This window comes from Agelaius tricolor, unplaced genomic scaffold (genome assembly GCF_023055355.1).
Source record: "Agelaius tricolor isolate 1412-34295 unplaced genomic scaffold, bAgeTri1.0.p SCAF_1, whole genome shotgun sequence".
In the NCBI taxonomy this organism is placed as follows: Eukaryota; Metazoa; Chordata; class Aves; order Passeriformes; family Icteridae; genus Agelaius; species Agelaius tricolor.
In genome coordinates this window covers 96,325,895-96,351,874 of record NW_027269261.1, presented here as the reverse complement: position 1 = coordinate 96,351,874, position 25,980 = coordinate 96,325,895, and the positions used below count along the sequence as shown (strand labels likewise).

Sequence of the window (25,980 nt, the reverse complement as noted above, 5' to 3'; positions counted from 1 at the left end):
TTTTATTATTTACAGAAGAGGCCACAAAAATTTGCAGATGTTTAACTTTTGTTTATTTTAACTCTAGCAGTGTAGCAAAATGGCTCTTAAAGATCTTCCCAGGGTGTATTTTTTCTCCTCATGATACTCCTTGAGTAATGTTTTAACAATTGCTTTAAGCTGAAGATCCTCTTCCATACGAACAGACCTTAAATCAAACAGTAGTAAAATTCTGCTGAAAATTATATAAATGGAGACTTGGTAGGTCCTAATTAACCAATTAGAAGAGTTTATGAGAGGCAGGTTGATTAAATATCAAAGCTTCTGACTTATATTATCTTTCATAAACTGGCTTTTTTCCAATTAGTATATGCTTTCAGGAGCAAGGGAACAAGATGAAAGGATCTGCAACAAAACTGATTACTGCTGAAACAAAATGGAAGTTGCTGCTTTTCATAAAATACAAAGCTATGGTAGTACTTGAATAATTTTATGGGAAGTTGCTGCCTAAGGCATAAGTTTTACTGTCTTATACTGAATGCATGAGGAAAAACCATCTGTTTTTTTCAGCCTGAACAATTATATGATCCAGATTGAATCACTAGAGGCCAAATATAATTGCTCTGTGTTTTGCTTTTTACTACTCTCTACCTACAGCAGCATGGTCTTGTACAGAATGTATTGTAGCACACAGTTCAAATGATGGCATGGGAAAATACTTTTTCTTCTATTGAGGGTTATCAAATTACTATCCAGGGCTTAATGCAATCATCTACACTTCATCAGGCACTGGAGAAATAATTCACAATAGGAAAGAACAATTTCTGATAAACTTTGACCACTGTGATGTTTGAGCCTTAGGGATTTCTTTTTGCTGGGCAGATCCTCATTTAACATTCAGCCAGGTGAAAGTTGTTGCTGCAGCCTCCATGCCTTCAGTTCCAGCTGGGAAAAAGGAGAGGTGCTTTCCTTTGCATGGCCTGAGTAAACAGATTGCACTAAAAACATAAGTGAAAAAAAAGCAAGTGAATCTTCACTCTTAGTTTACTTTGAAGGAAAAGCACTTCAGTGATATATAAACTACAGAAAATATTCCACTTTTTTTTCTACTGTTGTGCTTTACAGCACCTAAATGTATGCTTTTCATTTTGCCAGGCTAGCAGGACTGGGTTTCTCCCCTCTATAAAAGTGCTTACAGTTTCCTTTTAGACATAATGTGCTGAGGGGCACTAAAAGAAGTGTTCAGTGTTGGGGGGAGGAATGAGGGACTGAGGGGCAATATTTGAATATGTGGGTGGATAAATACAAAGATTTTTATTTTGTTCAATACTAATACTACTACTACTACTACTACTAATAATAATAATAATAATAATAGTAGTAGTAGTAGTAGTAATGATGATGCTCCAAGCCTTTCGGGTTTCTGGAAAAACTGGGAGCAAGAGCAATAGAATTTTGGAAAAATTTCTTTCTGAGACTATTTTTATGTGTTGCTGTGAGGATTGTTTCTGCTTTTCAATGGATAAACTGCAGAACTATGTCAACCAGGTGCTAATCCACACTGCACCTGGCTTTCCTGAATATTTGCTTTTATTTTGATTAATACACTGCTTAAGTGTACTCATTCCCTCTCCTGACTCACTTTTCCCATCTATTGTGAATAAACACCTTGCCCACAGTGATATTCTAAATCATAGTCCTGACAGACTGTGGAAAGCAAGTGGTGGGTAAATGGATGATGGTTTTGTGTAGGATTGGGCTGTGACTTAAAAGGATCAGGTTTATTCCACATGTAAAGACTTTCTGTGTAGCCTTAGGCAAGTCCCTTACCTTTACTGTGCCATGGTCTCCAACTGTGATACGGGAACAAGAAACTTTTTTTTTTCCTGCTGTGTCTGTTTTCCATAATTGTGCTATAAGAAATCTCTTCCAAGTGAAAACTGGTATTGTGTGTTTGGATAAGACCCAGTACAACTGGGCTTCCAATTTAGTTGGTATTACAGGAATAAAATCAAACAAGAAATTTTTAATACCTAAACACAAAGGAAGTAAGCAAATGTCATTTTAATTGATTCAGGTCTAAAGAAATTCAGCAAAAGGAAATTACATTCTTTTACTGTAAATTCTTAGTCACTTAATTTTATTTTGCCCTCCTTGCAAGCCTTAATGAGAAGAAACCACATTTATGCCTATGTCAGTAGGATGTAATTATAGGGGGATTGCATCTGAAGGCTGTAGCAGCTGAAACTACCAGTAATGTTCTATGAGATTTTGCCATTTTTATAAAGTGGAGTGATGGGGAGAAGAATTGCTCACAAGATAGATTTTTGTCACTTATCATAGAATCACATAATCATAGAAAAATAGAATCATAGAAAAATAGAATTACAGAATGGTTTGGAGTTGGAAGGGATGTTAAGATCATTCAGTTCCACCTCCCCCTGCCATGGGCAGAGACCAGGTCACTCAAAGCACCATTCCACTAGACCAGGTCGCTCAAAGCACCATCCAACCTGACCTTGAACACCTCCAGGAATGGGGCATCCACAAGTTCTCTGGGTAACCTGTTCCAGTGCGCCCTCACAGTAAAGAATTTTTTCCTAATATCTAACCTAAATCTTACATCCTTCAGCTTGAGGACTTGCCCCTTGTCCTACACTACATGCCCTTGTAAGAAGTCCCTCTCCAGCTTTCCTGCAGGCCCCTTTTAGGTAATGGAAGGCTGATCTAAGGTAGGCTTCCTGGAGCTTTCACTTCTGAGGGGATTGGAGCAAGGGAACCTTGATTCTCCCAGCCTGTCCACACAGGTGAACTGGTCCAACACTTTAGATCAGTTTAGTGGCTCTCCTCTGGCAGATGTCCCAACAGGTCAATGTCTTTCTTGTGCTCAGGGCCCCAGGTGGGATGCAGCACTCCAGGTGCAGTCTCACAGGAGCAGAGAGGGGGAATCACCTTCCTCATCTTCTGGCCACTCTTCTTTTGATGCAGCCCAGGATGTGGTTGACTTTCTGGGCTGTGAGCATGCATTGCCAAGTCATGATGACCTTTTTGTCCAGAAACACCCCCAAGTCTTTCTCCCCAGGGTTGCTTTTGATCCATTGTCTACCCAGTCTGTACTTGTGCCTGGGATTGCATGAGTCTTGTATGAGTTTTTTATTAAATCTTGAAGCATGTGTTGATCTTCACCTGTCTCTAGTCCAAAAGATAAGACTTGCCAATGGTGTATGCCAAGTGTGCACTTTACCCTCCTGGATACTGTTTTATTTACAGTCCTTAATATAATTTATATGCAAGCTCCTATCATATTTGATTTTCAGAGTAGAACTTCTACCCAGCAGTTAAGTGATATGCTACAAAATATGCCTCCAAAGCCTTATAGCATTGCAGATGGAGATTTTCTACTAGAAATACTGAAGACTAGAATTATATTTTTATATCATGTATTTGATATATTATAGCATTCCTCTATTGCATCACTATGGGAAGTCTGTATGTTCTGTGGGAAAAATTAATCATAGCTCCTGAAGCTCATGTGTATGCAGATGCAATAATATATTAATGTTATATCCAGTAGTTAGCAACACAGAAGTATGTAGGTTGAAAAAAGCCTCAGTGAGTCTTCCAGTCCAACCTCCTGCTCAAAGCAGAGCTCACTTCAAAGTCAGACCATGGCCTTATCCAGCCATGTTCTGCAATCTTTGGGGGCAGAGGTTTCACAGTGTGGTGCATTGACCCTGGGAAGACACTGGGTGCCCACCAAAGCCTCCCTGTCATTCAGCTGGATGGAGGAGAGAAAGCCCACCAAAGCCTCCCTCAGCTGGATGGAGGAGAGAAAGTCTAAGGAAAGGCTCATGGGTCAAGATAAGGGCAGAGAAGGATATGCATCTGTTCATGTGGGTTAGAACACCAGCTAATGAGTCCCAGCAATTCAGACAAAAGTCAAAGACCTGCTCTTTGTTGGTTGCCTCAATTTGCTGCATGACTTGTAAGTGTTTTAAGAGGGAATTTAGCAGAACATTGGTAGAATCAATTATTACTGGGTGCTGATTAGTTCATGATACTGTGGGTAAAGTGAACCTCATTTCTGATCCAGTTCACAGATGGTTTCACTAGCACAGTTGAGGGTGAAGCAGTACAAGGGGAAAGGATATTCCTTACCACCAACAGTATATGTGTCAGGCCAATACCAATTCTGCCTGCTCATGTCTGCAACGCATGTGCTGTGACTGCTAAGGGTTGGACATGGGATATGCAAGAATTTCTGCAATGATACCGTTTGGATCTTCCTCACAAAAAGATTTACTTTTTTTTTGCCTGTGTGTTTCATCAGTATCATGAAACATACAGGCTCATGCAAACTTAAAATTGTGTTCGTGTTTTCCTGATTGTAACTGCTTGGCTTGTGGCTTGTGTAATTGTTTTAAGTTCTTCAGGGGATTGTATGATACTAAGTTTGTTCCCAGAATGGAGCCTGTTCACTGAGGACAGTGATGCCATAGCTCTGCCTCTCACTTCAGGTAGTTTGAACACTAAGTCTGTTGCTCAGAAGGAGGTTGTTTCTGATGGACAGATAGGTGCAATGTGTAACTTAGCTCTTTGGAAAGCTTATGCAGCAGGAGTTTGTGGTCAGCTGTGGGAGAAATGATTTTTCAGACCTGGGAAACAACCCTCCCACTGGAAACCTCTCTTTAAAGATGCTTAAATTATCTGGATTGCATAAAGGTAGAGGATTGTGATACAAAAAGTAGCATCTTTGGATATTGGGTCATTTTACAAGAAAATCTTTTTTCTCTGAATTCTAGCAGTGCTGCTTAGAAACATATAGATTTAATAGATTTAACAGGATATTATTCCAATGTCTTTAATGAACTGAGTTAATTGGTAGCTGTATTCCCCTCTACTAATGAAGACTGTGCAGAGACAGTCTTCTATTAATGTTGGTGAAGTACAAACAATATACATACTGGGTCAGGGTACTGTAAAATATTAACAATTATTAATATTCTTTCTTTTTCAGTTTTCTCCTTGTGTTTGGTTGCTTGATTTTGTCCGTGTTTTCTACTATTCCTGAACACACAAAACTTGCCTCTGGTTGTCTCTTCATTTTGGTAAGTGAAAATTCTAAATACAATATAGTTTTACAGATACTTTAGTATACATTCAAATCCTCTCCCTCACCATGGAGGAAGTAATATTAGGTAATAATAACTGAGCATTTAGAAAAAAAATCAGACGTTTCTTCAGAATGACAAAAAAATGATAAATTAGAGGATTCCACCACCTGTTTTATTTAAAAACAGGTCAGATAGTAAGACAGTGCTAATAAAGTATGGTAGTGCATCCTGTTCTTTGCTTGAGAACTGCTGTGGTTTATAACAGATAGATTTTCTACCACGGTTTGGCAGTGACTGAGCATGAAAGACCTTTGATATTGCTGCTGTCGTTTATAAAGTCAGTATGTAGTAAGAGGCACTTAAAATAGGAATTAATTTTGGTATCTTAGATACAGATTTGGGCTAGCTATTGGTAGATACTGACATTTTAGTAGCAGTTGCTGCAGTAGGATGTGGTAGTTTCATTATTTCTTCATAATACAGGCTATTGTATTATGTTTATCTCTCCCTTTTCCCTCCTGAGGTAAATGAAAAGGGCTTTAATCCCTAAAAGTGCTTAACATTTTTCATGCATTGTATGGAGGACACGTTATTCATCTGCTTCTTGATGGGCCATTTAGTTCTGCAAGTGGTGGCCTGAGGATAGGCAGTAGTGGATATTAAAATGTAACCATGTACCCAGAGTTACCATGGTTATGTCAGCTCCATGCATTCAGCAGGCTGTGCCTTGTTAGGTAGCACCTGAGGTGAAGTAACTGTTGACAAATGCCAACATTTTAATTGTCATCACTGTGTATATCCAAAAGCTCTGGTCTTCAGAGCAGCTCCCTAATTAATTATGGCATGAGCAGGCTGATAATTATGTTGCGTGCTATGTCTTTACAGCACAATGGGCCACTGCATCAAAATACCTGAACTAAATGTCCAGAGCAGACTAGGTGCAGGTATGTGGTGTTTTGATCCATTGGATGATTTCTTAGCAGGGCTAATTAGGGAGAGCCATGCTAAATGTTGCATTTTTCTTCCTAGCCATATTAGTGCTTTTTCTTTCTCTGGAGAAAAGATCAGGTGGCATTAAACCAGCTAAAAATGGTCAGATTTAAACTTACACTCATACCTAAACCCATTATTTACAAATCTCAGCAACACTTGGTAAATGGAAGTCTGTTTGAATGTTCTGCAGCTAGTTATATTATTGTAACTGGTACACTAATTGCTAGGATTTTTTGGTATAGAAAACAGGAAAATCTGATTAGTCTGAAAATAACCTATTTGTAATAGAAGGGGCTTTTGTGGCAAGTAATCCGTTTTCCTGTATACTTATCCAAATTGGTCACAGGAATACCATTTGTTCTGACATAAAATATGCATTTCCCGTGAGCCACATATTTGTTGATTGTGTTGGTACACTTAGCAGTGCTGATTCCTCAGCTGGCTGGCTCCCTGTACTATGTCACAGGTCTCCCAGGAGCCACAATGTGCAGGAGCTCTGTGAATGCCTGGCCTGCTCCCAGTGCTGGGCAGAGGTGTGGTGAGCTCTGATTGCTGCTACACCAGTCCTTGCAGAGGTGTCCATCAGCTGAGCAGTGTCTGCTGGGGGAATCTTCTGTGCTTTTGCTCTATGGCTTCAAAGATGAGCTTTGTCCATCCTAACTGTTCTGTCTGTACGTCCCATGGCATCCTCTGAACATGGAATAGTCCCTAAGGAGGAAGAGGGTGGATAGTTGATCCTTGAAGCATCAATACTAGTCTCATCCAGCATTTCTACAATAAAACCTACTGTGTTCAGCAAACCTTTGGCAGGCATAAACCTAGTGACAATGAATTTTGCATCTCCTGCTGTGGGTCTCTAATGGAGAAAAATATAAACACAGCAAAGTATTATGTTCCAGAAGCAGGCTAAAGCTGACAGCTTTAGAGCAGTTTGCTGATGCATGGTTTGTTCCTCCTCTGCATATTGATCAGTAGCTGATATTAACAATGTTACCAAAACAAACTTTTGCAACCACAAAGCAAGAGGACAATACATTTCTACATTAACTCAGGAGCAGTTGCTTTGGCTGTGCCAATGCCTAACTGCAGTCACTGGAGTTTTCACAACCTTTTCCTTGCAGTGATTCACACAGCTCTTCCAAATGTGTCATTTAGTAAGACAGCTGTGTTCCCTATCAGGTCTGGTTTAATACTGTTTGTGCATTGTGCTTGAAATAGAAGATACATGTTCATTTTTTAATGAAGTACCATACAGATATAACAATCCATATAGCTGCCTGCTGGGTTTCTGTGAACTGTTTGTTTTGCAGATTTATTCCAGATGGTCTTTCCTACAGCCATGTTAATTGGCTAAAAAGCGAATGTAATGTTCCTCCAACTTAATACCTGAGCTGCTGCGTGCACTGGCTTTTGACATATTGCAGCTATTCCCAATTGCACAGGGAGATTAAAGAGGAAGTGTAGATGAGCTGAGCCAACCTTTTCCTCCTTCTCAGAAAGGCCAGAGGAGCTGAGAAGATTATTCTTCTCGAATCAGTCAATTCCATTTATCTGCCCGAGCCGTGCCTTACAAGGGAGCAGAGAACATATCTCCTAATCACTGCATCCCAAATACTCTCTCAGAAACATGCAATTTGTGATAGCTCAAAGCAAATCATTGTTTAGGAAAGCAATAATAGCTGAGGGCTTCTGAGCTTCAGCAGAGGTTAATGGACTCATCTGGGCTGCAGAAATGCCTGAGCTCTGCTACCAGAGCGGAGGCAAACCTGCCCTGCTGTGCTGTGTTGGACCCAGCTTCAATTCTGGCATCCACACAAGTACTGCTGTGTGCCAAGGCTTCTTCTCCTTATCAGGAAACCTGTCAAGGGAAACACCTTTAATATTTGAATTTTATGCTTAACATGAAAGTCATGCAGATAAGTTAAGTGCATGTTACATACAGTAAACATTGGATTGTTGAATCAATAATTAATTTGGTTAGATTTGTGTCCAGGAATAATAAGAGTAACAAGGAGGAGATCATCAGATAAAACTCCACAATGAAAATTATGCTTTAGCCTCATCTTTACACACAACTTCTGGCACTTGAGTTGTAGCAGTGACATGTCCCAGACAGGCAGTAGGATAATAATCTACTTCAGCATCAAAATAAACCACAAGCAGCTTAAGAATCCAACTAACACAGCAAGAAAATAATCTTTGGTGCGTTGCTGATCTACAATTACATTTGCTAGCACTTTATCAAATAATAAACACAAGGGCAGTAAAACTGAGACTGTGAAGGCAAAATCAAATCTTTTGGGGAAGATAGCCAAGAAGGAATATTATCTGGAACTGGAGGTCATTCACTCTGTTGACCAAACTCCCTATATTTTAAGTTCATTTTCAACTAAAGCTGAAAGTTATGTGAATTTCTGGTTCACTTCTGTTTGTTTGCTTGTCAATGCAAGAAAACTAATAAAATAATTTGAGTTGACCCAGGAAGATTTGACTAATTGAGAAGTAAAAAAAAAAGGTCTTGGATCAGTTTAATGCTTCATTTGATCTGGCATAATATATTATTTCTGTATTTGATTATCTTAGAACTTTTGGCTTAAAACTCAGATTGAGGTTATAGGGAAAAAATCATTTTTATGTGAAGTGAGAAAGCATCCTCTTTTTTTTGCAATTTTAATTTTTGATCAAGATGGGTAGATTGAAAAAAGCAAGTGAATTTCTGCAGGACTGGTTCTATCAAATCTGTTTTGTGGTTTTCTCTGAAAATGGCTGCAGTAGAAAGCTGTACCCAGATTTGTAGAATAAAGGCCTCTGAAAATGTACTCTAGGAACACATTCTTCAGTCAGAAATAGCTCCCAAAGATATAAAAGCAGACAGTGTGCACAGGCTGAAGCTGGTTTCTGCATGTACTATGGTCACACACATGAACCCAAAATGAGAGTCTACCAAGTGCTTCTAGCAATTAATATCTTTCCAGGATTTTTTTCTCTTAATATTTTTGCATAAAAGAAAGAGGATATCCATTGATTTAAAAACATATTATACAGATGCCCCAGTTTGTCTCTGCTCTAGGAAGTCCATCCACAGGAAGGTAATCATACAAATCCACTACAGCAATGTAAAGCTGGCTAGAGTGGATTTTAAAAAGGGAGATGGATAGTGCTCAATTAACAAAAATTTTTAAAAAAGCATTTTTCAGTTTTGTTATTGTGCCACTTGCTATGCTTGGATAAAAGACCGCCAGACTTGAAAAAGGACTTAATGAAAGCTCTATAGGACCAGCTGTCAAGGCATAAAAAGAAAAAAATTATCTTGAAAGATTTCAATTATAGATACATTTCTAACAACAGTAAGGTATGGACCATATTACTGGAATTTTCTTGAGTCTTCTTCTGAGAAAAACAGATTAATTTATCCCTGAGTTAAAAAATCAGTGAGTTTGTCGAAACTCAAAATCAGTATTTCTCAAGAAATACTGATTTCTAGTGTTTTATTTTCCAAATCAAAACTTAGCTTTGAAATTTCAAAATTCCTCATAGGAATCTCTAAAAAATTACATTAGATATACAACACTGATGCTATTAAAGACAGAATAAGAGAGGGAACTCTAATATTGATAAGGTCAAAACCTTCATGTTTTCAGTTTTGTTTGGATTCATGTACACTAATAATAACATGAGAAAAAAAATCAATCATGTAATAAGAAACTCCCTGTTAGCATTGAAAATATTCTTACCCCACAAAAATGAATATTTTCACATCTCTGCTGTTTAAATTGATGCTCTCCTATTATGTACACAGATTTGACTAGGTCCGAGCTGACTGTTGTTATAAAAATTTGGACAGGAGTTCATCACAACTGCTTGTGAATCTTTGTATAGAAACAGAGCAGACTTTCCACTGGAAATTAAAGTGCTGGACCCACTTTGCTGAAATTAAAAGTTATTATGAGGAAGCCTGACAGAAAGCAAAAAATTAAAATAAAAGATGGAGTTATTATAAAGAGTGACTGTCCTCAAAGCTTAATTCTTCTCTCAGAAGGCAGTGTTGGCACTTAAAACCAACCAGCAAAGCTCTCTAACAAACAAGTACACACTGTAGCTATGGAGAGAGAGATGAAAGCAACCAGAAAAATTATTTCCTAACAACAGAACACAGCACTGCACATAAAACTCTTGAGATATCTGTATATTGTCAGCAGGAGGTGTCTATATATTGTCAACAATGCTCAGGATGATGAGTACACTTCAACAGGTCAGAGAATAAAGATGTCTCAATCCTGGCACAAGCCTGTTATTGATATGGTTTTGGGATTGATTATATTGCTAGCAATGTTTTGTCCTTTCTTTTCTTTTATTCTTCTGTATTAAGCAGAGATTACCTTTGTAAAGAAAAGACTGAAAATCACACATTGAACAGAATCATTTGTCCATTGTAATTAAAACTGCAATATATTAGGTGCTACTGGGAAAGCTTAAATGGGTTTGATGACTAAAGATGATTAAAACTGCTTATGTGACCTACAATCAGGGAAAAAATAATCTTATAACTGAATCACTTGAAGAAGATAGGATAACTATGAACAGTTACCTCAAGTGCTACAGCATTCAGCAGCAAATGCAGTAGAAGGCAAGAGAGATTTCGTCACTGCCAGAGCAGAACTACCAATCAGACATGTTTAACAAGAAATCTGCATTTGATGTGCAATGTTAGGAATACTGGAGTTGCCACAAGTCAGTGGCGGGTGGATGAAATGCCATCCACAAAACTATTTTCCATTCCTTTGAATGAACAGGGCATATATAGAGAAATGAGGGGTAATGTGCAATGAAGAAAAGTGAATGGAAATAGCAAAAGTGCGAGTAGTGATAAATGTAACAAGTTCATGAACTAGTACAATTTTAATATTAAAATGGCTAACATATAGTAGGAAAGCCAGTGTTGAATTTCTAAATAGGCACATTGCAGTAATTTATGTTATTGCTATGAGTTCCTATATAAATGGGGAAAATGGGGAGGATTAGATGTCAGTGTTGGGGTGGCTGGCTTCAGATTAATAAGGATATAATTCTTTGAGGAGGGGAAAGCATATCTGCTTTTAGGTTGATCAACACATTGTGCTAAAAAACCAAACCAGCTGTTTTGGACTTTCTTTAAGGACAAGTAAGCAACATTCCTTACACAAATGCTTTTCCCATGACATGTCTTTCTTGTTTTATCACTTTAAGTGATAACAAGGTAGCATGGGAAATCACCTCCAAGGAATAAATGTAATATTTTCTGCAGATGTGGATTTGTAATAGATTATGCTAGATCCTGCAATATTGAATTTTATTGGCTTCATGCCAGAGTTTGAGATGGAGATCAAGAGCTACCTCCTTAAAATAGGCAAGAAACAGTTTGGATTGCAACTGCAAAAATGGAGAGATATCAAACTCTCGATCAGAAATTCAGACCTGACCTTTGTCAAGGAAATATTGATTTGCCAAATGGAAATGCAGAATATGTCCCCAGAGGAAAGCCAAAGTACGCTATTAAAAATAACATGTAAGGAAAAAATTCTACAAACCATTAAATGTCAAAAGGAAAAGAGTGCTGAAGAAGGCAGGACATCAGGGATATGAAAGCTGTTTGCAAGTCTAGGGAAAAAACAGCATCTGAGTAACACAGAAGAGCTGCAAACCATCCATCTCTTTGCAGAGACTTGACAAAGCATGTGAAGACACAGGTTGCTGCAGTTGAAATGTGAACTTTCCTCAAGTCACAGGAGAAATCTGTTCAGTTTATGATTCAGTTTAAAAACTGTGAATTTGAGCAAATGTCCAACACACAGCTGGATAAATACACCATGCAATGAGTGAGCAACTGGCTCATGGGTTGGGCACTAAGAGCTGTAGTGAATGGGGTGACATCAGACTGGTGACCTGTCACTGTCACTAGTGGAGTCTCACAGGGCACCATCACCAGCCCTGTGCTCTTCAACATCTTCATAAATTACTTGGAGGCAGGACTGGAAAGGGGTACTGAGCAAGTTTGCAGATGATGCAGAACAGGGAGGAGTTATGGCTCCCATAAAGTCAGGGAGGCCCTACAGAGAGACCTTGTGGAATCAGAGGGCTGGGCAACCACCAACCACAGGAAGTTCAATGAGGGAAAATGCTGGGTTCTGCACCTGGGATGGGCAACCCTGGATGTACAGACAGACTGGGGAATGGGATACTAGAAAGCAGTGCCAGGGAAAGGGACCTGGGGGTCCTGGTTGATGGTAAGTTGAACATGAGCCAGCAGTGCCCTGGCAGCCAGGAGAGCCAACCCTGTCCTGGGTGCATCAGGCACAGCATCACCAGCTGGGCAAGGGAGGGGATTGTCCTGCTGTGCTGATGCCTGGAGAGGCTACCTGGAACAGAGGCTGGACAGAGTTAAAGGAATAAAGTAGGTGTTTATTGAAAGGCCTTCAAAGGATACACCTTGGGCAGCACAAGAGCCCGGCCAGGGCTCTGCCCAAGATGGACCCAAGAGGCACAACCAGTCACAAGTTTTCACACTTTTATAAATTTTGGTCCATTTATTATTTGGGTTAATTGTCCAATTACAGCTTCGGGTTATGAAGTCCCACCCTCCCAGATTCCTCTCTTCAATTTGCTGTTGTTTACACTTTTTGGGCCCAAAGCTGCAATGGCATTCTTGGTTCTCAGGCTGGAAAAGGATTGTTTTGTGAAGAGAACTGACTAACACTTTATACGAAGTTCAGAGTCACACACTGAGGCAGTACAGATACTGAAAAATATGAAAGCTAAAACTCAAGGCATCACTGCTCTGCACTGGAGCAGCCTCACCTCAAGTGCTGGGGACAGTTTTGGGCACTGTAATATAAAAAATATTTAAACCTGTTAGGGAGTGTCTAAAGGAAGGCAACAAATGTGGTGAAAGGCCTTGAGGGGAAGCTGTGTGAGGAGCAGCTGGGGGCACTGGGTCTGTTCAGCCTGGAGGAGACTGAGGGGAGACCTCACTGCAGTTACAGCTTCCTTGTGAGGGGGAGAGGAGGGGCAGGCACTGATCTCTGCTCTGTGGTGACAGTGACAGGACCCAAAGGAATGGCCTGAAGCTGTGTCAGGGGAGGTTTAGGTTGGATATCAGGAAAAGTTTCTTCACCCAGAGGGTGTTTGGGCACTGGAACAGGCTCCCCAGGGAAATGGCCACAGCACCAGCCTGACAGAGTTCAACTGTTTGAACAAGGCTCTCAGGCACAGGGTGTGACTCTTGGGGGTGGTGGTGCTGTGCAGGGCCAAGAGCTGGACTAAGTGGTCCTCGTGGGTCCCTTCTGACCCAGCTGGTTCTGTGATTTTGTGATTCTGTGCATAAGTATTGAAATACAAGCAAAAACAATTAAAAAAATCTGTAAAAATCCAGAGTAGACATACCTATAATTAAAATATCCACCCAAAGTGAAGGTGATGGTAAATACACAGACACACAGCGGAACTAAGTTCAGTCCTGAGAACCCTGAGTTGTGGGTGAATTACAAACATGAATTAGCAAATAAATACTGGCCGATTTAGACTTTTAGGCTTTTGTGAAGTACCTAAGGAAAGGGTGTATGTTATGGACAGGACAATAATAACTTTGGTATCACATCTGAACCAGACAGGAATTGGCTGATTGTACCACATGAAGATATGATCACAGGAAATGTATGCCTCACAAAGATATATATGTATATGTTTTCTTTTTCCAAGAGACCAAAATTCCACAAGTCTGGAAAAATGTAATAGGAAAAACTGCAAAACAGTCAGCGAATGGCATGATGTGTGAAACACAAGGCTTGGTATGCTGGTTCCCAAAATTCAGTTATTTGACTAAAAAAGGGGCACCAAGTCAGTTTTTCACAGAACTTAAGGAACTGAATAAAAATATTGTGACCAGATACATGTCCAAGTAGCAGAAATGTTTAATGAGGTGATATTTTTGAGAAAACAAATGTGTGAACAGGATTTTGGCTGATTGGGTTGACTGCCTACCAAGACCAATTTGTAAAAAGTTGGAAACTGTCAGAAAACACTTTCTTAAAGTTGTTTTCTGAAAATTTTGGTACCAGTAACATTTCAATATATATCAACCGAGATGCACTTAGGTGTCCCAGTGACTAAAACATGCACAGATGAACACCTAGGGAAGGTCTCTTAATGAGCTTTGACAATTGGGAAATTGCAAGAAAAAAATTCTAAAAGAAAGGTTCAAACATCATTTGCAGAATCTCCAGCATTTAACAACTCCAAACATGCTAAGGCCAAAGAATAAAAGAATGAACATGCTGTCCTACTCTGCAGTACAGCATGTCAGATGTTACCAGTTAATTGGCATGCATGTGATCAGCCATAACAATTAGCCTAAACCCCTTGCATCCATACAAAAATCAATAGGGATGCCAGGGCATAGAAGGATTCAGAGTTCTGATGCCTGTTCTACACTTGTTTGGGACAGAGAAAAGGTACAAAATTCTTCACAAACATTTCAAAAGGAAAATTTTGGATCTGTGTTGCTACAGAGACATGTGCTTGAACGTCTGCCTCTAATGTGACATCAGAAATGTGACTACAGCAGAAAAAAATGTGTGAAGAAATCACAAAGGAAGTGCAAAGGCCTGGGTACAGCTGTACAGAGCTTCTTTGTTTTCAATATGAGGATAAATTTAAAACCAAAATTAGACCATTTACCACTGATATCTTACTAAAGAGAGAGAAAATCTGAACAAGCACAGAGAAGGGTAAAAAATTTTTGGAAAGTAAAAAATTATTCTATAACGTGACTTTTATGCTATCATCTCCTTTAAGGAATTCTGTTATATATGCAGTTGCACCTGACACATTAACAAATGGTATGGCACAAGGCAGTGAGCACAAATGGCTGGAAAACACTGTTAAAGGTGGTGCAGCATCTGGGAAAGAGCAGGATAGACGTGGAGAAGTCAGTGCTTCCCATTGCCCCTTTTCCAGTTTGAAAGAGAGTATTCAGTGGTCATCAGAGTGTCCCTAGGAGAACCATGTCCACCAGAAGGAGCTTTGGGATCTTTTGCCCACAGGTACAAATTGCAAATTGCCCAGATGGTATTGGCAGTAACCATGGTGGCCAGTGCAGCCCTGCAGCACCCGTTCCTCTGGCACCAGCAGGCCTCAGCAGCTGGCCCATGATGGTGATGTGAAGTGAGTCTGCTGCTCTGGGGAGGCAGAGGGTGCTGAGGAAGGCTAGCACAGTTTCAGTGGTAGGAATCATACATTGTGTCTGACATGGTAAATACTTGTCTTTATAAGATATTATGAAAAGCATAAATAAATGGCATCTATGCAATTCTGCTGCTGGGTTGTACTATCTGATTCAAAACTGGGTTTTTTTGTTAAATAAAAATTCACAGCTTTTTTCTCTTGCAAATGAATGAAGAAGATGCATGATTGATGGGTGCCATGTCAAAAATAAACACTAAAAGCTAGAAAGGAGTTGGATAGCAGAAGTCATGTGGATTAAGCATATAACTGGGATTTTAATATTATATCAATAGATTTGTAGCTGTGCATTTGAGTAAAAGGCACAAAAGTGATTTCTCAATAATCCTCTTTTTAATGTCGAATCTACATGGAAATTCTTAATCATAATATGGAAAATCAAGTGCTCTAAAAGCATCACATCCATTATAAAACTGATAAATGGTAAAAAGGTGCATAAATTTCACTTCATGCTTATTGTGTATTGCACTGGGAGCTGAAGTGAAGTCTCTGGTTGTGATTTATATGCCACTAATAGGTTCTATTCTGGGTTATGTTTTCAGATTTATGGCTGTCTCTCCCTCTGTTCAACTGCAGTTGGAAAGAATTAAAACAGTTTTTTCTCAAGTGTATGTATGCACACCAAGATATGCTTTTTAGCTGTTTTGACCAAAGATCTCCTCTTTTTAGTGCTGAACCAGGAATAACACAAATGTGTTCAAATTTACCATGATTTAAAACATGCATGTATTCTTACCTACTTGTTTTAATCTGGAAAATGGCCAGTATAACACAATTGCCTGTAGTCCCACACCAGCTTCTGCATCACAGCTTTTTAAAGCCCGGACCTTTGTCAGGTTTCATTGAGACAGACCAGTGTTGTGCTTCCCCTCACACCCAATGGCATATCTTTAAAGTGTACAGCCCAGCTTTAGAGCTTAGTACCTGGAATCAGTAGAGGGGGATTTTTTGGCTTTAGAGACACATGTTGTTGATAAGCTGAGGTGTTCTGTTCTTGCTTTAATTGAATGATAAAACAATCTTTGACTATGAGTAATAAAGCATTGCTATTTGGATAGTATCAAGTATTCATGTGTCACCATGAAGATATTTCAGCAGCTGGTGATATACTTAAACCAGTCAACCATAAATTAAAGTATGAGAACATGTTTATTCTCCCTCTTTTCAAAATTATTTGGAAACACTGGACTTCCCTGATTTGGAAACACTGGACTTGGCTGTTAATGAGATTTTAGGGAAGAGGGGATACATCCCAAGCAGTATCAGATGACATTGTTCCTCATGCTCTGCTGTTGTGTTAGTGTGGTGAGGCTCGCTGATTTGCACCAGACAGGGACCTTCAGGGCAGATACGCTGCAGAGATGTCTTCAGAAGGGAAACACTTGTGGCCCTACTAAAGCTTATTTCAGAGGGTTCATTTGGTCTGTTCCTGTCCATCTCTCCAACTTCTGACACTGTCACTTGTAAACACAGTTCTCCTATGAGCTCAAGGCAGGCAGCTCCTCACATAAGTCTTCAGCTCTGTTGTGCTACTTCATTAGCCTTTAGAAGAATTAAAATCTCCATTTCCATACAAGAAATATAATTAAAATAAGAGCAGACACATTGTCTTGTGGTGGATTTCTTATATTCAAGCCTCAGCTCATTTACACATTGCAAAATAACCTGAAGCATCCTAGATCAGCAGAGGGTGCTTAACTTTGGTCATTTTCCTGTTGCAAAAATGGCTTCAATTTCCCAATGTTACAGTCTGCGATGAAGGCACCTGATTCATCATCAGCAAATTATTTTCAGTTTTAATAAGCAGCTATGCTAAAGAGTGAGAAAGCTATTATATAAACTTTTTTGTTTGCTGTTAAAATATTATGCTTAGGGAAATCATTATCATTAAAACGGCCTGAGAAGCATATTAATGTAAACAACTTCAACAAATCACATATCCTAATTGGATAGAAGGGAAAAAAAGGGGGTGGGGAGGGGGGAAGTGCTGGATTTTGCAAAGTAAGCTTGATTTTCTTAATCATCAACCCTGTTGATTAGAATCCTCCAGGACCTTTTATTAACAGAAACCTTGCTCTGAATGACCTCTTATTTTCTTTTCCTGCCATTTGTCTGACCCTCGTTGTTCCAGTGGTGGAACAACCCAGGCACACACAGATGTAAAAATCTTCAGGAGTACCCTGCTAGCCAAAAGCACCTGAACCTTGTCAGCCCAAGTGTGTCAGCCTTGCTCCTCTTGCATGTGCATGGCTCCCCAGGAAACTGGAGCTGCATGTGCAGAAACATTTCAGAAGGAAAAGCTCATCAGTTGGGATGAACTGTGCTTTGAGAAGGAAGAGAAACTTTCCACTGTCTGAACCACCAATGCATCTGCCACAGTGGTTACTGGGAGGTGCTAACTGTGAGCTTGGGCAGCCAAAAAAGTGACAGATTGTGGCAACTCTGGTGGAAGGCCAAATGCAGCTGTGATTGGAAAAGGATAACAAGACAGGGAAAAGGCAAGAAATGGCAAAGGCCAACGCACCTCTGCTCCACCTAGGAAGGGAAGGGTTAGATTTCCAGTAAATTTTAACTTGCTCATCCGTTCAAATGCAGCCTTGCTTAATTTTAAAGAGGGCCAGATTTATAAACAGTGTAAGATTTTCCCATTCTGATGTAAATGTTGTTTCTCATTCTCATAAGTAATTCAAAATTAATGATGTTCCATTATATTATATATAGGACAGAGATACTTGGAATGCATCATTTCTTCAGTCTACAAAGCACGAAGTCTAATGATTTATTCCATTGCATGCCTTTCCAATTATGTTCTGATCGTCTGTTTCAATTGCTAAGGAACAAAACCCAAGTTATTTCAAAGCCTAGATTTATGCTGAAGTTGGCAATAAGCCTTCCAAATGAAATATGAAAAAATAAAAATCCTGGTCGTATTTGGGATGCATCCTTCCAATTTTTGTCCATGGAAGACCAAAACCTTGTGACTTTACAGCTGCCATAAAAAAAAAAAAAAGGTAATTCCCCAGCCTGTATTAACCCTGACAGAGATTTTCCTTAAAATTTTGACTGAGTGCCCCAACTACAAAAACAACACTTTTTTACACAGTGGTGTGCAATTCTTTGTCTCTCTCTGGTTTTGAACTGAGCCAATCCAAAATAAAACAAAGCTGTTATGTGTACTACTACTATGAAGAGGCCTGTTTCAATACATTATGTTTTTTGGGAAAATCCTTTCCCTTTAGACTTCATTATATTTTATGTTTATTTCCTTCAAAATCATCTTTTTCTTTGAGGAAGCAGGAGTCATTAGGATATAAAGATCAGTTTGAAACATCACTATTTCAGTAAGTGCAAAAATAAGTGTGACACCCCATATACATTTTATTCAATGTCTTTCCTTTTTTTAAAGCTTATAGTGTACTTAAAAATCTACAGAATCTTGTTATGGGTGGAAGAAAATCATATATAGCATTTTTAAAAGCAGCAGTTCTTTTAGTATCCCAATGCACAGAGATGTATTTACTGTATTTGAGCTCAATATAACTACAGTTGTTATATTGCTTAAGTAGCAGAAAAAATTGTTTAAGTAGTAGAAACCTTAGTTAATTTTGAGACAATATAATCATGCATTAGTTTCGAATGGTTCTAGAAATGGTAACTTTTTCTCAAGGAATAAACAGAGAAATTTCGCATTGTTTCCTCAAGAAAAATCTTATATTCTTACTCCATCCACTAAAAAAAAAATTAAGAAAATATATTTTTGCTCTTTTTCTCTCCTAAAATAGATGTATCTCCGAGAAGTTTCTTTTTTAGTATATGTGTTTGTGGGTGAGAGAAAAATATGATTTCTCTCTCTAACACACAAAGGCACCATGTAGTACACAGACTCTCAGAAATGTGCTTTCAGTACACAATAAATTTTCTCATCTTTGTCTCACTGAGCAAGCATAGCACCTAGTAATGGCTAACAATAGTACAGGTGATAAATACAAAACTGCATAGCACTGGAAGGAACCAGAAGAGGAAACTTTCCCAAAAAAATTGCCTCTTTCCAATTCCTACCGGCAGTGTTACAATACTGTTTGAACTGACTCGAAGTTGTGGACTAGTCCTTCCAGGATCATTGAGTACTTTTTGTCCTTGCCAGTTCCCCATCAGAGGCCCTGGCAGGGCTGGAGTACAGGAGAGGACACACTCCTGTGTGTGTGGATCAGCTTCTGGAAGGTGCCTGGGACAATTCCACTGTACCCACAGAGCGTACTGCCCATCTGCACACACCATATGTTTCCCAGGAAAACAACAAACTTTATTCAAATGAAATGTGATTAAGTTTTAACAAGAAAAGTATTTTATTGGAAGCAAAGAAATTTTCATGCTTTTCAGACCTCCTTTCCTTCAGTATCTCTTACCCTATCCCAAAGAAGAAACTTCTTTAGGAGAATCAAATGCAGGAATGGCCTGGATGGCTGCCATCAACCCTCATAAATTCAGAGGCACCATCTAACAATGTGTAAACCAGATTTGACAATTCATGATTTAACTACCACTATAAAAGTGGTAGTTAAATAACTAAAATGCGTATTCTTCCTTTTTTCCAGTTGGCTTTCTGTCCATTTTTGTCTTGGCCTACACAGAATTTCCTACAAGGAAATGTACCACTGGGTAGCCAACTATTAGGAATTACTGTTACTATACAGGGAACTTTTTCAGTTTTGTACATAATCCTTTCTGAAGTTGTGCAATAATGGTGTCCATGAAATTAAGTTGAAGTTTCTTGTAGTGGAATAAAAAGAAAATCTTAAACAATCACACACATTTTTCCATGTTATATTCTAATAAAAAATGTGGCATTTTCTTCAGCCATGTTTTAGCAGAGGGATCTTATTCTACTTTTGTGACCTAGGCATTCAATATGGGATTTAAAAAACCAAAAATGAAGACACTGAGGAAAGCTCTAAAAGTGCCTTTCAATGTGAAGTAGCTACACAAGCTGACGTTTTGGGAAGGAATGCTATGTTTTCAAATTGTTCTATGACAGCAAAAGCGATTAAGTCCACAATGTTTCAGTGGACTGCCACTAATCATAATCTAGCAAAGAACCATTACATGGCACAACATTAACAATACCATTTGTACCAGGTGAATTAAAGCCTGAGCTGACACGTTGTCTTGTAGAGTTGTAGGGTCTCACAGTCTAAAAACATGCAAAATGTTTATTGGGGAAAAGTCCATATTGGATCAACCCTACCCTTACAAATATTCCTTTATTTAATTCATTTGCAGTGCTTCCTTACTGGTACCACACTAATCCTCATCCTGCAGGAATAACAAATTAATTGGCTGACAAGGAACAACTTGCTTCTGGACACAGAAATACATTGGGCTGCCAAATAAAACACAACTTCCATCCTTTTCTTCTTGATGGGCTGTTTAAGAAACTCCATCAAGTACTTGTCTTCTTTTGTGAACAGACAGATTTTTATTTTGTCATTTCAAAACACATGACTTTGTGATGGTATTCCAGAAGAGTATCTAAGTTTGTAATTCCATACAGTGTATATGTACTATCACTGCATATTATTGACCTGCAGATCTCCTTAGGGTATGGAGCTGAATTGTGCACCAAGCTCTATTACTGCACTATTACCTCACTGTTGTGATGAAATTTTTTTTAGAATAAAAATTGCATAAATACATGTTGATGCTTTTAAAATAAACAGTCTTAAAGAAGACTCCAATGAGAAAGAAAAGCAAGGCAAAATTTCTAAGTGCTTTCATTCACAGGTTGGCCAGGGAAGGTTATGCCTAGGGTGGGCATTAGTTTATTGCCTTACAAACAATTACATACCCATTGTATGTAATTACACCTGCATGTACCTTAACCTACTGCTAGGAACAGATTGATTTCCCAAACTCATAATCTCAGTTACTTCACCTGTATATTGCAGCCATGAGAATATATCTCCCAAAACTTTTAAACTAAGAATTAATTTTATGGATGTGGATATAGAATAGCTGTGTTAATTACCTCTGCTCTGATGCTTAGCATCCAAAGTCTTTGAGTATTTTGCTCTGATATTTTTGTCTATTATTCAGTATTTGAAAATATTTAGTAGCTAATCTTAGTTGATAGTTAATGTTATTCAGGTTAGGCTTAGACCTTTCACTGTGAAGCTCTGGGGACTGTGTGCTGCTTGTAGATGTGTAACCATCCTGGGGAGCAGGATCCCAAGTTTGGCTTGGGATATTCAGATGCTCAAGGTGGATTGTCAGACACGAACAATAGTGATAAGTTTCCTGAAGTTTAAGTTTTGGTTATCTGTAACAGGCATTTTCTTATTTGTCTTTGTAGGAATTTGTGATGATTGTTGTCTTTGGTTTGGAATTTATTATTCGTATCTGGTCTGCTGGGTGCTGCTGTCGGTACCGAGGATGGCAAGGAAGACTGCGCTTTGCGAGGAAACCGTTCTGTGTGATAGGTGAGTGTCCCTGCTCCAGCTTATTTTGAGATAAACATCTCCCCTCTCCTGTTTTGTTTCTGAATGAAAACTGTTGGAACCAGACTCTGTTTACAGCAACCAGCTGTAAGTCCAGAATAGCTGTGTGTCAACTCTCATCTACCCAGGGTTTCTTTAGATGTAAATCATGACATCCCTAAAAACCAGCCAGTCCATGTTTCTTATGTTCTCCAGAAGACATTTTCCTATGAATCTCATACAGCTGGCCTATATATTGGATAAATGAGGAGTTGAGAGCTGATCTCATTGAAAATCAGAGGAGATGTATACTTTGAATGGACACACTACATATTGTACATACATGCATAGATACCACACACATATGTGTGCGTATCATGTTTTCCTTGTTTAACCTCTGTGATCAGACACTGCAAGAAGTTTGAAAACCTCCCAGAGACATCTTATGACAACATGAAGATGTTTTCTTCTGTCTTGCTTTTCTCTGCATGACATTCCATATATCAGCTCTGCAGTGACACTAGCATAGGATACAGCATCTTCTTCATTATTTCTTCTACATCTATTTCAAGACACTACTCCTTTCCTTCTTTGCTCTAGAAGTTGTCTGTGACAATGGTGAATAGACTCACAACCAGTCAAAACCCTATTTTGAAAAGGGATCTGTATGAAAACAGTTTCCCAATAAAGGCAGAAATCGAAGACCAAACTCATCTGATAATTTCTTATTTTTCTAATGGTTTAGAGAAAATGCTTTTTATAGATCATCTGTGAAACTTCAGGATATCAATATCAACTTCTGTCTCAACTTTCTTCCTCTCTCCAGCCTTTAATTTCATCTGCCTATATCTCAATACAACTTATGGATCAACTGGGGCAGGAAATATGTCCTTCCATACATCTCTACAGCAGCTAGTACTTGGAGTCATACGCCTACAGCCATGAAACACATGGGTTTCAGTGTAAGCAGTAGATGAATGCCATCCTGGTAGATGAATGCCACCCTGGTCTAAACAGGAGTTACACAGTGTTCCTTGGCATGGCAGACCAGTACACTGGTTAGGCCTAACGTGTCGAGCAAGTTTTTTTTCTTCCACCTCATTCCCTGGTAAATCCAGACTTTGTCCCACTAAGCCACTCCTGCAATGGAGAAAGTTGCATGAGCAGCTAGGAAGACACCCCAGATTGTCACCACCTCAGAAAGAAACACCCTATCTATTCTGTTTTATGAAACTGTGGGAGAGGGGCAAGTATCAGGATTGGGATTTGGGTTTTTTGGGCAGCAGGGGAGGTGGGTAGATACCTTGCCAGGTCACATACTTGCCCCAAGATTTCCATGCCTAGCATAAAGTGGAAATCACAAAACATGGCTACCTTCCTTAACCAGACTTACCATTATTCCAAGATTTTATGGTGCACTAGAAGTTTTGCAGTAGTCAGGTTTTGTCAGGGCACAATCATAAGAAAGCACCACTGTTAATTTAGTAAAATTAACTTACTACCACAATTTACAGCTTACTAAAAACACCTTTGAAGATTTTGAAGTTACTAGAACAATTTGACTTCTCAGAGTGTTTGTCTTGCTACTCTTCCAAATGCCATTGTATAGAAACACCGGCAGTTTGTTTGATTCTGCTTTTGTGTCTCCTCCCTTTCCTGTTTCCACTCAACTGGCAAGTTCTATTCCAGTGATTCTCTTCACTCTGAGGTGTTAATTCTCAGCAAAACTGAATGCAGGAGTTCTTCCTTGTACAAAATTCTGCATATTTAAAAGACGTAGATGTGGTGCTTAGGGACATAGTTCAGGGGTGGAGTTGCCAGTGCTGGGTTTACAGTTTGACTCAATGATCTTAAACGTCCTTCCCAACCTAAATAATTCTATGATTCACAGGGGGACTGTATAGATTTCCATGCCTTCCTTAAAACTACTCATACCTACTCTCCTACTGTTGGTGAAATAGTTCAAGCAGGTCTTCTGGCACAGATCACCCTGGGGGTGTGGGTTTGCTTCACTTGAGTATGGTATTTCCTCCTTTCTCTGAAATTCACCTGCTCTTCTTGTTTCATCTATTTTTATGTGAACAGTCCCTGGCCTTAAAAGCATCATTCTTGGAACTCTATTACTTGGAACTCTATCACTTGCGAGCAGAATTAATTAGTAGACAGCAGTCTATTGCTTGTGGATGTCTTCCTCTGCTGGTGCACTGGATGGAAAGGCAGCTTTGTTCTGCAGTTCCTGGAAACTAAACCAATAGCTTGAATTTCTTGCCATTGACTGTTCTGCATGTCTCTTCTATTCATCTACATCAGTCCATTTCTGGACTTTAGCATCCCAGAAGGGAGTTACTGATGTTCTGATGTCCAGCATCTTTCCAGATTTGATCTTTTGAGGAAAAACCAAGTCATCTTGCATCTCTTGCTACATAAAGTAGTTATTTGCCTGACACCTTGGCTTTGCAGTCATGGCAAAGTGTGAGGCAGCAGTAAAGGTCAGGAGGCTGTGTTAGCCTGAGCACAATCACTAGATGATTATCTCCCTTTACTTATCACTCACTAAACCATATCCAAGATACTGCACTCCATTTTCCCCCTCTGTGGTGGTTTGACAGGAAATGTGTTTTTTGGGATGCTGTGTTTTTGGCCAATGGATATTCAGACTTTAATATTGGCATTTAACCTGGCCATTGAGACATGGACACGCCTCTGAGAACACGGGGTTAAAAGCAGAGCTCTCCCCTGGGAGGCTCTCTTGGGTTTCCGGCAGGAAAGAGTTCGGGGTCTCTCCCCCGGCCCAGCTGCTGGCTGGGCAGGGGGAGGGGAAAGCCATGTGGCCGGGAGAGGTAGGCCTGAGCCCCGGGGTGGAAGGGTGGAAGAGAGAAAGAGAGAGAGACCGGGAGGCATCGGGCAGCCCCCCCTGAGAGACACAGAGAGAGAGAGAGAGAAAGAGCCGCTGCCTGAGACTGTAACCTTGAAGCTTGATAAACATGGGCCTGTGCCGGCAGCACGGCTGGGACGGAGAAGAGGGGGGGGGTTCAGCCGGCCGCTTGTAGGAGCTTTTAACCCCTTTTTGGAAAATGAGAACTTCACAGAACATTGACCTTTCCTAGAAGATAGAGTGGAAGATGAGGAAGAAAATGGGCCAGTGTGAGAGAGGTCTGGGCAAGCGAGAGATACTAGAAGAGTAGAGAAGAATCCTAGTGGGAAGAGATGATGGAGTGGCTTTTGCTGGACTCTTTTTGTATAGCCATGGACAGAACCAAGAGGGTTCAGTGTTGATGCCCCTCGGCCCCAGGGGGTGAAAAATATGGGGGGGACAGCTGTCCCAAACGAGAGATTGTGGGGACAGGTGTCCCAGAAGAGAGATGACGGCCTCAGAACCAAGAGGGTTCAGTGTTGATGCCCCTCGGCCCCAGGGGGTGAAAAATATGGGGGGGACAGGTGTCCCAAAGGAGAGATTGTGGGGACAGGTGTCTCAAAAGAGAGATGACGGCCTCAGAACCAAGAGGGTTCAGTGTTGATGCTCCTCGGCCCCAGGGGGTGAAAAATATGGGGGGACAGGTGTCCCAAAGGAGAGATTGTGGGGACAGGTGTCCCAAAGGAGAGATGGACAGACCCAAGCTCCTTGTGACACAGAGACTGCATTCTAGGGGGAGGCAATGGCCTCAGAACCAAGAGGGTTCAGTGTTGATGCCCCTCGGCCCCAGGGGGTGAAAAAAATATGGGGGGGACAGGTGTCCCGAAGGAGAGACTGTGCCTTTTTTGGATCGGGACAGAGCATCCTTAAAAGACAACCCCAGAAGCAGTTCTGGTCCGTGTTCAGTGGTGAGAGCACTGGACATGAAAAGGAAGAAGTCACGACGGCAGATGTACTCCGGGCGGTGCCACAAGTGACACAGGAACACATGAGGCTTCGATTGTGTTTCCAGGGGAAGCCCATGGCACAAGAAGGACTCCTCTCCTCTTGATGAACTGAGGATTGATTGCTTGAAGGGTGGTGCTGGACCGAGAGTTGGTGATTTGAGAAACAAATGTATTGTGTTGAAATTTGGGTGGGGGGAGGAGGAAATGCATTTGTGAGGTTTTCATTTTCCCTGTGTGTGTGTTTCATTTTATCTGTAGTTGTAGAGTAGTTAATAAAGTTCTGG

At 40.0% G+C, this 25,980-nt stretch overlaps 1 protein-coding gene across 2 annotated transcripts in view; it reads left to right on the top strand.

The window, feature by feature from the left end:
• KCNQ5 (potassium voltage-gated channel subfamily Q member 5) overlaps positions 1-25,980 on the top strand; it is a 282,244-nt gene that overhangs the window by 187,962 nt on the left and 68,302 nt on the right. Inside the window, exons 2-3 of one of the 2 annotated variants that reach the window (XM_071444758.1) lie at positions 4,997-5,087; positions 21,712-21,838. In XM_071444758.1, coding sequence (XP_071300859.1) covers positions 4,997-5,087; positions 21,712-21,838 — 218 coding nt within the window. The remainder of the gene's footprint in view (positions 1-4,996; positions 5,088-21,711; positions 21,839-25,980) is intronic. The other variant, XM_071444769.1, reaches the window with a different exon arrangement.